At 43.4% G+C, this 10,515-nt stretch overlaps 1 protein-coding gene across 1 annotated transcript; it reads left to right on the top strand.

Moving 5' to 3' along the window:
• On the top strand, positions 2,107 to 3,128 carry LOC109233831. Its single transcript, XM_019399688.1, has 2 exons — positions 2,107 to 2,921; positions 3,042 to 3,128. The coding sequence occupies exon 1, from the start codon at positions 2,262 to 2,264 to the stop codon at positions 2,850 to 2,852; it is 591 nt and encodes a 196-aa protein (XP_019255233.1). The 5' UTR covers positions 2,107 to 2,261; the 3' UTR covers positions 2,853 to 2,921; positions 3,042 to 3,128.

Below are 10,515 nucleotides of genomic sequence, written 5' to 3'. Positions count from 1 at the left end.
TGACGAGGTCAGGTCAAGGCTCTATTGGTATACCTTCGCACATGCGACCTCTGTCCTTTTCCTTCCAAGCCGCACCTGCATCCCTAGGCTCGCTTCTGCGGGCTTGCACTTGCGGTCAATCTTGCGCAGGTGTGATGACACCAGGTGCAGCAGCTTCAGCCATTCTTCCAAAACCAAGTTTGATCCGTTAACCATCTGAAATCAACCCGAGGCCCCCGGGACCTCAACCAAACATACCAACTAGTCCTAAAACACAATACGAACTTAGTCGAGCCCTCAAATCACATCAAACAACGCTAAAAATACGAATCACCCTCCAATCCAAACTTAAAGAACTTGAAACTTCAAATTTCTACAACCGATGCCGAAACCTATCAAACCACGTCCAATTGACCCCAATTTTTTCACACAAGTCACATTCAACATTACGGACCTACTCCAACTTCCGGTATCGGGATTTGACCCCGATATCAAAAAGTCCACTACCGGTCAAAATCTCCAAAAATTTGACTTTCGCCATTTCAAGCCTAAATAAGCTACAGAACTCCAAAACACAATCTGGACACACACCTAAGTCCAAAATCACCTAACGTAGATAACAAAATTTACGAAACTCCATTTCGGAGTCGGATTCACACAGTTCCGACTATAGACGAAAATCCTAAGACTTAAGCTTCCGTTTAGGGACTAAGTGTCGCAAAACACTCCAAAACCAATAATGAAACCTTCTGGTAAGTCACATAGGCTGAAACAAATACGGGAAAAGCAGAAAATAGGGGATCAGGGCTATAACTCTCAAAACGACCGGCCGGGTCGTTACATAAAGCTATTTCGTGAGGGTGTCTTTTCTCTCGTGGCTAGAAGTAAAAGGGTTTTTGTTAGCCCCGTTTTGCTGCTGCCCCCACTAGTGGATTAGTGGGTGTAGAAAACATGCCTTTTCCAGTAAAATGGAACTTTGCACGTAAGTTTTCTCTTCCTTCTTTTTTTAATGCCTCGAGCTCCTTTATATAATCGCATATTCATTTTTTCAGCAACCATGGAGGTCTTCGAAGAAATTCTTGACTTCCCTGCTAGGGCAAAAAAATGTTGGCTGCTGCTCCCATGGACAAAAGATCTTGAAAATTTCTTTCACAGAAATTTGGTTCGAAAGTGAAGACTCACGGTACTCTTTATTCTCGCAGTTTCTTTCATTATTTACTCGTTCATATATCACTTTTTCATCACCCCTTTCTTTATTAGGGTTTGCTATTCATGGCATCAGGTCCGCGTCTGTTCCCTCAACTTGGCTTTCTGTAAGTCTTGCTCAAGAACAAATCTGAGTGCTTCTTCCTCCAAGAGAAAAAATGTTGAAGTTTGTGGGTCTGATGAAAAGGATGTTGAAGAGGATTCCTTGGTGAGAAAATCACGTATTAGAAGACGCGTGGTTTCAGATGATGAAATTGTTGTTTCTCATGATCCCCCATCAAGTTCAATTCCCTTCAGACTTGTTGATGAGCCGGAAGGTGTTCTTTTAGAAATTTTCGATGAAGATGCTAATAACTTAGTCAATCCCCCCTTCTAGTCCTATTGAAAGGTTATTCGCCCATGGCTTTGAGGGTGAAGAAGGACTCGGGCTTGTTACCGAGTAGTTGCCACTCACTTCTCTTCCAGTTTTGCCCGCTGTTAACCCCATGTGTCTTTGCCTAGTGTTGTCTCAATGATTGCTCCCGCTGTTGCTCCTCATGTAGAAGCTGAGCCTTCTAGCAGCAGACAGAGTATGAGAAAAGTCGTAATTGAAGTCCTCAGGGTGAAAATTTATTGAGAAAATCTGGACAAGCTGATGTGTGGTTGAAGCCGTTATTAGGACATGTGGATAACAAGAAGTTGGAGGGTCATAGTTCTTTGACATTACTATATATGGATTTGGAAAATAATTTGGCATGATTAATTAATGCTAAGGCAAAATAGGAAAAGATTAATTAATTTTCTCTTGATATGCGAAAAGTGACAAATAAAAATGAAAATGTATTTTTTGATTACTTGATAACTAAAATTAAAGGAGAGAGTATAAAAGGGGATGTAACAAGGAAGAAGATGAAATGAAAAGCTCTTTCTCGAATTACTAAGCGGCTACCTGGGTGAAGAGAATTAGGTCGCCGCGCTATCCAAGAAAAAGATGCAAATTAAAACGCTTTGTGTTTACATTCATTATATATGTAAGACCCTTTAACAGTAGTAATAATTAACCATCGTATTCGCATGGGCCGAATTACGTACTAAAGATGATCTCCGTTTCTTTGCTGTCGAAAATGAGTATTTACGATGTAAATATTGGCGGTGACACTGTCATCACAAGAGTGGCGGACCGTATAGCCATTGTGAACCTAGGCATTTCCGAACTAAAGGCTGAATTGAATTCTTCAGATTCAATTGTTGGAATTGATAGTATAAATGACCTAGCTAATAATAATACTAAATTTGGCGGAGATCTTCTGCTGCTTTATGTAAAGAAGCGGTGCTTAATCATTCAATATAGCCGCCTGCTATCTTTGGAAAAGGTACGTGGAATTCCCGATTCTCTTCTTCAATTCCTGCAAGACCCGAATATCGCTTTTGTAGGTCCGAGAAACATAAACACGAAATGGCTCTTCAACAGTATTAATCCTGGCGGTTTCAACTGGAAATTCGAGTTTAGGACAGTAGTGGATATAGGTTATTTGGCTGCAAAGGTTCTTAAGAAGCCAAAGCTTCTCACTAGTACATTAGAAGAAGTGGAGGTTGAAGCTGGAGTTGATATTAAGAAACCTATCACTAGTAATGGAGCAATGCGTGAAAACTGGACGTTTCTGAAGTTCTGTCGGATGAGGAAGTGAAGTATGCAATGTATGAAGTTTATTCATGCTACCAAATTGCTAGCAAGTTTTTGGATGTCAGTACGGCAGGTATAGGAATTTAGTATCATCTTATTTATTTATTTATATATCTGTTTTCCTCTGTACAAAACCGTGTTTTTGCCCCTAAATTTTCTGACTGTGATGTTAATACAATATATTTGATTGAAGGGATGGCCAGAAGTCCAACTCCGGCTGTGAACAAGAAGAAAAGATCAAGGACAAGAAGTTAGATGATGAGCAACTGCAAGAGACCAGCTAGCATGTCTAATATATGTAACATTTTCAATTTGGATCTGTAGAAGAGAGGCATGATTGGTTGCAATATATATATATATATATATAAAATCTATTGAGAAATTTCACTATGGAAAGAATAGTCTTGAAAGTTAAACAGGTCCATCATATTATTAATCTAATTTATTGCTATTTGTTCATATTTCCCGCCTGTGCAAAACAGTATTTTTTGTCTACAGTTCCCGACTCATTTTCCGTTTCGGATACGTATGTGGTAAATATATTTCTTACAGTTAGTAAATTACGGTTTAGGTGCCCTTTGAATTGCCATAAAATCAATACTTTACATGCCTTAGAGTCGACTCAAAAATTTCTTTTAGGTTGTATTAATACACTAGACTGTTTGAAAGCAGACTTAGAAAGCCATGATAGAGGGTGAAATGATTATTTTGTAGAAAATTATTGCTTAATCATTAAAATTGGTCTCTGTCACGTTTCGAATTTCCCACCGTCGAGATCGTGATGGCGCCTAACTTTTCGGAATGCTAGGCAAGCCAAAAGATAAAGATTCAATATGCTAACCACTATCCAATTCAGTAAATAACAGCAATTAAACTAAACAGATTAAAGGAATGCAGAATTTCATAATAATCCAAGTACTAATACACGACTACCCAAAATCTGGCGTCACAATCCACAAACTACTAAGAGTCGCTACAAATACTGGCAGAAAGAAAAATAAAATACAAAATGTTCTCGAATTAAAAGAAAACAGGAAACTAGGATAACTCGAAGGGGACTCCAGGGTCTGCGAACACCGACAAATCTACTTTGGGTCTCTTGTTGGGTTGAAGGTAGCAGCTCAAATCGGGTTAGCACGGTTCGGTACCCAAATCTGCACAAAAAGTGCAGAGTGCAGTATCAGTACAACCGACCCCATGTACTGGTAAGTGCCGAGCCTAACCTCGGCGAAGTAGTGACGAGGCTATAGGACAAGACACATATATAAACTTGTGCAGTTATACAATATGCTAACAAAAATAACAATTAACAGAAGATAAACAGACATTTACGGGAGGGGAAACATGCTGAGGGTTATCAAAACAGAGAATCACAGCAGTGGAGGAATTTAACACAGCTAGTAGACCTTGAACCGGTAATAACAAGTAAACACAGCAAACTGAAAAATGCACGGCATCTCCCTTCGTGCTTTTACTCTCAACCTCACCAGATAATCAATAATGAAAACGTGCACGACATCACCCTTCATGCTTTATCACTCTTCCTCACCATATAAATAATAGAAACGTGCATGGCATCACCCTTCATGCTTTATCACTCTTCCTCACCATATATATAATAGAAACGTGCATGCCATCACCCTTCGTGCTTTATCACTCTACCTCACCAAACAAGAGACAACAATAATAAAGAGGTAGAAATGGCAATAACAAGCCTTACTTGAACACTTAATTCCACAATACCAATCTCAACTTTGGGTAAAAACCCCATCAATACCAAATTGCATAAAACATGATAAGAACTTCTCAACACATCGATTAACTAGTCTACACATGAACAATATGATCAAAATATAACATATCCAAGAATAAAGCTCATTCACATGTTATGACTCGACAACAACGTATAGATACTCGTCACCTTTCCTATACATCGTACTCAACAACTAAGCACGTAACAAATAAGCAAATAACACCTAATCCCTCAAGCCAAGGTTAGCCACAACCTTTACGTCGCTCCTCCGGCCAAAATCAAGGCTCAATCACCGCTTTTCCCTTCACACACGGCTCCAGACCAATAGAATGTAGCAATTTATCAACCAAACAATTCAGTTTAAGCCTTAGGAACTATCCATGATAGCAAGAAATTCAATCTAGGCCATTTTGGGAAAAAAGTCAACAAAAGTCAAAACCTAGGTCCGTTTGGTCCAAACCTAAAACTCGGACCAAAATCCGATCACCCATTCACCCTCGAGCCCCGATATTCAATTGGTTCTGGAATCCGACCTCAATATGAGGTCTAAATTCCCAAATTTCAAAATCCCTAGCCTCTATCCAAAAATCCCCAATCCCACCAAGAAAATCCTAGATTCTAGGTTGTAATCTTGTTATAAGAAGTGAAAGATTAAAAGAAAAGAGTTAAGAATCATTTACCTATGATTTGGGGAAGAACTAGCCATTGGAAAATCGCCTCTTGAGGTTTAGGTTTTGAAAATTTGGGAAATGAATCAAAAATCCCGTCTAAGTCTCTCTTACACAGCTGCAAATGTTGCAATTGTGACCTGTGCTTCGCAATTGCGAAGGGAACATCGCAAATGCGAAGTCCTTCACACCTCTGCTGCCTTCGAAATTGCGAAGGAATGTTCGCAATTGCGACAAGATGATCGCAATTGCGATCATTGCCCTCCCAGTGTTATTTCGCAAATGCGAAGACTGCAGGGCCCAACTTCTTATCACAATTGCAATGGAAGCCTCGCAAATGCGTAACCTGCTGGGTTCGGAATTGCGATGCCTGATCTTGTAATTGCGAGATCATAGGCCTGCAACAGGTTCAGTCATACCAACAACTTTTTTAAGTTCTAAAACACCGCGTAGCCTATCCAAAACTCACCCGAGCCCTCAGGGCTCCAAACCAAATATGCACACAAGTCTTAAAGCATCATACGAACTTGCTCGTGTGATTAAATCGCCAAAATTACATCTAAAACTATGGATTTAACATCAAAACACATGAAATTGTCAAGAACACTTAAAATTCTTGTTTTCACAACCGGACGCCTGAATCACGTCAAATCGACTCCGTTTTTCACCAAATTTCACAGACAAGAATTAAATATTATGTTGAACCTGTACTAGGCTCCGAAACCAAAATTGAGCCCAATACCAACGAGATCAAACATTAATCAATTTCTTTAAATCCTTAGATTTTCAGTTTAACAATTTTTAACAAAAATTCATTACTCGGGCTAGAGACCTCCGAATCTGATTCCGGGCATACGCCTAGGTCCCATATTTTATTATGACCCCCGGCTCAAACCACCTAATCGGCGATCGACACCGTCTACCATATAATGCCTCATAGGGAGCCATCTGGATGCTCGACTGATAGCTGTTGTTGTAAGCAAACTCTACTAACGGCAAGAACTGATCCCAAGAACCTCCAAAGTCAATAACACAGGTGCGGACCATATCCTCCAAAATCTGAATAGTACGCTCGGATTGCTCGTCCGTCTGAGGATGAAATGCTGTACTCAACTCAACCCGCATACCCAACTCACGTTGTACTACCCTCCAGAAATGCGAGGTAAACTGCGTACCTCGATCAGAAATAATAGACACGAGCACACCATGAAGACGAACGATCTCACGGATATAGATCTCTGCCAACTGCTCCGAAGAATAGGAAACTACCACATGAATGAAATGCGCTGACTTAGTCAGCCTATCCACAATGACACAAAATGCGTCGAACTTCCTCTGAGTCCGTGGGAGTCCAACAACAAAATCCATAGTGACACCCTCCCACTTCCACTCAGGAATCTCAATCTTCTGAAGCAAACCACCAGGTCTCTGATGCTTGTACTTTACTTGCTGACAATTTAAACACCGAGCTACATATGCCACAATATCCTTCTTCATCCTCCTCCACCAATCGCAAGTCCTGATTAATCTTAGCGGCACCGAAATGAATAGAATACCGGGAACTATTGGCCTCCTCTAGAATGAACTCACGGAGCCCATCCACATTAGGCACACAAATACGACCCTGCATCCTCAATACTCCATCATCTCCAACCGTAACCTGCTTGGCATCTCCGTGCCGCACTGTGTCCTTAAGGACAAGCAAATGAGGATCATTATACTGCCACTCCCTGATACACTCAAACAAGGAAGACTGAGCGACTGTACAATCTAAAACACGGCTGGGCTCAGAAATATCCAACCTCACGAACTCATTGGCCAAAGCCTGAACATCTAATGCAAGCGGTCTCTCACCAACCGGAATATATGCAAGGCTGTCCATACTGGATGACTTCCTACTCAAAGCATCGACCACCACATTGGCCTTCCCGGGATGATACAAGATGCTGATATCATAGTCCTTTAATAGCTCCAACCACCTCCTCTGCCTCAAATTGAGCTCCTTTTTCTTGAACAAATATTGCAAACTCTTATGATCCGTGAATACCTCACGACACGCCGTATAGATAGTGCCTCCAAATCTTCAGCGTGTGAACAATGGCTGCCGACTCTAAGTCATGAACTGGATAATTCTTCTCGTGGATCTTTAGCTGCCGCGAAGCATATGCAATAACCTTGCCACCCTACATCAACACCGCACCAAGTCCAATACGAGATGCGTCATAACATACTGTATAGGGCCATGAACCTGTGGGCAACACCAACGGGGCACCCTTCTGGGTCAACCTGATCATCGGGGCTACAATAGATGAAAACTCCTCACAAACCGGCGGTAATAACCCGCCAAACCAAAGAAACTACGGATCTCTGTGGCTGAAGTAGGTCTAGGCCAATTTCGAACGGCCTCAATCTTCTTAGGATCCACCTGAATACCCTCTATTGATACAACGTGACCCAAGAAAGCAACTGAACTCAACCAAAACTCACATTTTGAAAACTCAGCATATAACTGGCTGTCTCTCAGAGTCTGAATAACGATCCGTAGATGCTACTCATGCTCCTTTCGGATGTGGGAGTAGATCAAGATATCATCAACAAAAACAATCACAAAGGAATACAAATAGGCCTTGAACACTCGGTTCATCAAATCCATAAATGTCGCTAGGGCATTTGTCAGCCCAAATGACATCACTAGAAACTCATAATACCGAGTCCGAAAAGCTGTCTTAGGGACATCGGATGCCCTAATCCTCAATTGATGGTAGCCAGACCTCAAATCGATCATTGAAAACACTTGGGCACCCTGAAGCTGATCAAATAAGTCATCAATCCTCGGCAATGGATACTTGTTCTTGATGGCGACTTTGTTCAACTGCCGATAATCTATACACATCCTTATCGATCCATCATTTTTCTTTACAAACAATAGCGGCACACCCCAAGGCGAGACACTAGGCCTAATGAAGCCCTTATCAAGCACGTCTTGCAACTTCTCCTCTAATTCTTTCAACTCTGGCGGGGCCATACGGTATGACGGAATAGAAATGGGCTGAGTGCCCGGAGACAAATCAATGCAAAACTCAATATCCCTATCGGGTGGCATCCCCGACAGGTCTGCAGGAAATAGCTCTAGAAACTCCCGAAAAACTGGTACGGAATCCATGGAAAGAACCTCCGCACTAGAATCGCGGGCATAAGCCAAATAAGCTAGACAACAATTCTCGATCATGTGTCGAGCCTTCATATAAGAAATAACCCTACTGGTAGTATGACCAGGAGTCCCTCTCCACTCTAATCGAGGCAACCCCGGCAAGGCTAAGGTCACGGTCTTGGCGTGATAGCCCAATATAGCGTGATAAGGTGACAGCCAATCCATCCCCAAAATAACATCGAAATCAACTATATCGAGAAGTAGGAGATCTACACGAGTCTCAAGACCCCCAATAATGACCACACACGAAAGATAAACACGATCTACAACAATAGAATCTCCCACCGGCATGGACACATAAACGGGAGCTCCCAAAGAATCACGAGGCACAACCAAATATGAAGCAAAATATGATGATACATACGAATAAGTAGAACCCGGATAAAATAATATTGAGGCTTCCCTACAACAAACTGAAATCGTACCTGTGATAAACGCATCAAATGACTCCGCCTTAGGCCGGGGTGGAAAAGCATAGCATCGTGGCTGGCCCCCACCACTCTGAACTGCATCTCGAGGATTGGCCCTGTCTGGCTAGCCTCCACCTCTAGCGGCCTGACCTCCACCTCTAGCTATCTGACCCCTACCTCTAGCTGGCTGAGCGGGTGGTGGAACACCCGCTGCCTGGACCATGGCACGAGAACCCTGATGATGAGAACTGCTCGATGCTCGAGGGCAATACCTAGCAATGCGCCTCAGATTGCCACAAGTATAACAAGATCTCGGTTGCTGTGGCTGATGAACCTGAAACTGACCCTGGCAGCTTGAGTAACCACCCAGAAAACTCTGGAGCGGAGGTGCACAATAGGAGCTGAAGGTGCACTGAAGGCTAGCTGATCAGAATACTGCATATGAGAGCCACTGCCACTTGGAGCACCGTGAGAAGCCTGAAGCGCTGAATGGAATGGCCTGGGAGGATGGCCTCTGCCAAAAGTACTCCGACCTCCAGATGAGGCCCCACTGAATCCACCAGAGTGACGGGGCCTCTTGTCAAACCCCTGACCACTCCCCTGAGCTGAAACCATCTCAACTCATCTGGCCACATTGGCTGCACCTTGGAAAGAAATCTCGCTCCCTGTCTCCTTAGCTATCTACAATCTGATAGGCTGAGCAAGTCCGTTAATAAACCTCATCACCCTCTCTCTCTCAGTGGGAAGTATAAGAAGAGAATGACAGGCCAAATCAATAAAGCGGGTCTCGTACTGAGTAACAGACATGCTGCCATGCTGAAGGCGCTCAAACTGCCTGCGATATCCCTCCCTCAGTGTAACATGAAGGAACTTCTCGAGAAATAGTTGAGAGAACTGGTCCCAAGTCAAAGCAGGCGACCCAGCATGGCTGGCCAAACAGAAATCCCTCCACCATTTCTTGGCGGAACCTGATAGACGGAAGGCAGCAAAGTTGACCCTATTGGTCTCCACTATCCTCATGTTACGCAACACCTCGTGACAATTGTCTAGATAGTCCTGGGGATCCTCTGAAGATGTACCGCCATAGGTAGTGGTGAAAATCTTGGTAAACCTATCCAATATCCACAAGGCCTCAGAAGTCATAGCTGATCCATCGCCGATCTGTGCAACAACACCCGGCGGAACTACCCCAACTGGCTGAGCTGCTGGAGTCTGAAATTAGGGAGCCATCTGCTCTGGAGTGTGAGTAGCGGGAGTCTGGGCTCCTCCCCCAACCTGAGAGACGGTTGGTGCTACAGGCAGTGTGCCAGCCTGAGCGACACTCTCCATAAGGCTCACTAGATGGACCAGACCATCCTGAAGTACCGGGGTAGCGATGAAGCTCTCTGGAACCTGAGCTGGCCCCGCTGGAACAGTCTGGGTTGGAGCCTCCTCATCAAATTCTATATGAGGTTCCACCGCTGTTCTGCTGCTCAAGCTATGGGCTGAGCCCTGCACCTTCCTCGGCCTCTAGTACGACTTCGGCCTCGTCCCCTACCCCTCGTAGGAGTTGCCACTGGGGGCTCGGGCTGCTGATCAGCTGATGAAGCGGTACGTGTTCCCTCCATCTGCAAAACAACAAAAGT

Source organism: Nicotiana attenuata, chromosome 10, assembly GCF_001879085.1.
Source record: "Nicotiana attenuata strain UT chromosome 10, NIATTr2, whole genome shotgun sequence".
NCBI lineage: Eukaryota > Viridiplantae > Streptophyta > Magnoliopsida > Solanales > Solanaceae > Nicotiana > Nicotiana attenuata.
The sequence above is the reverse complement of the archived record's forward strand: the minus strand, read 5'-3'. Positions and strand labels throughout refer to the sequence as shown.

Bases quoted from the DNA above. Each gene is read 5' to 3' on its own strand.
- LOC109233831 (XM_019399688.1), top strand. From the start codon at position 2,262: ATGATCTCCGTTTCTTTGCTGTCGAAAATGAGTATTTACGATGTAAAT.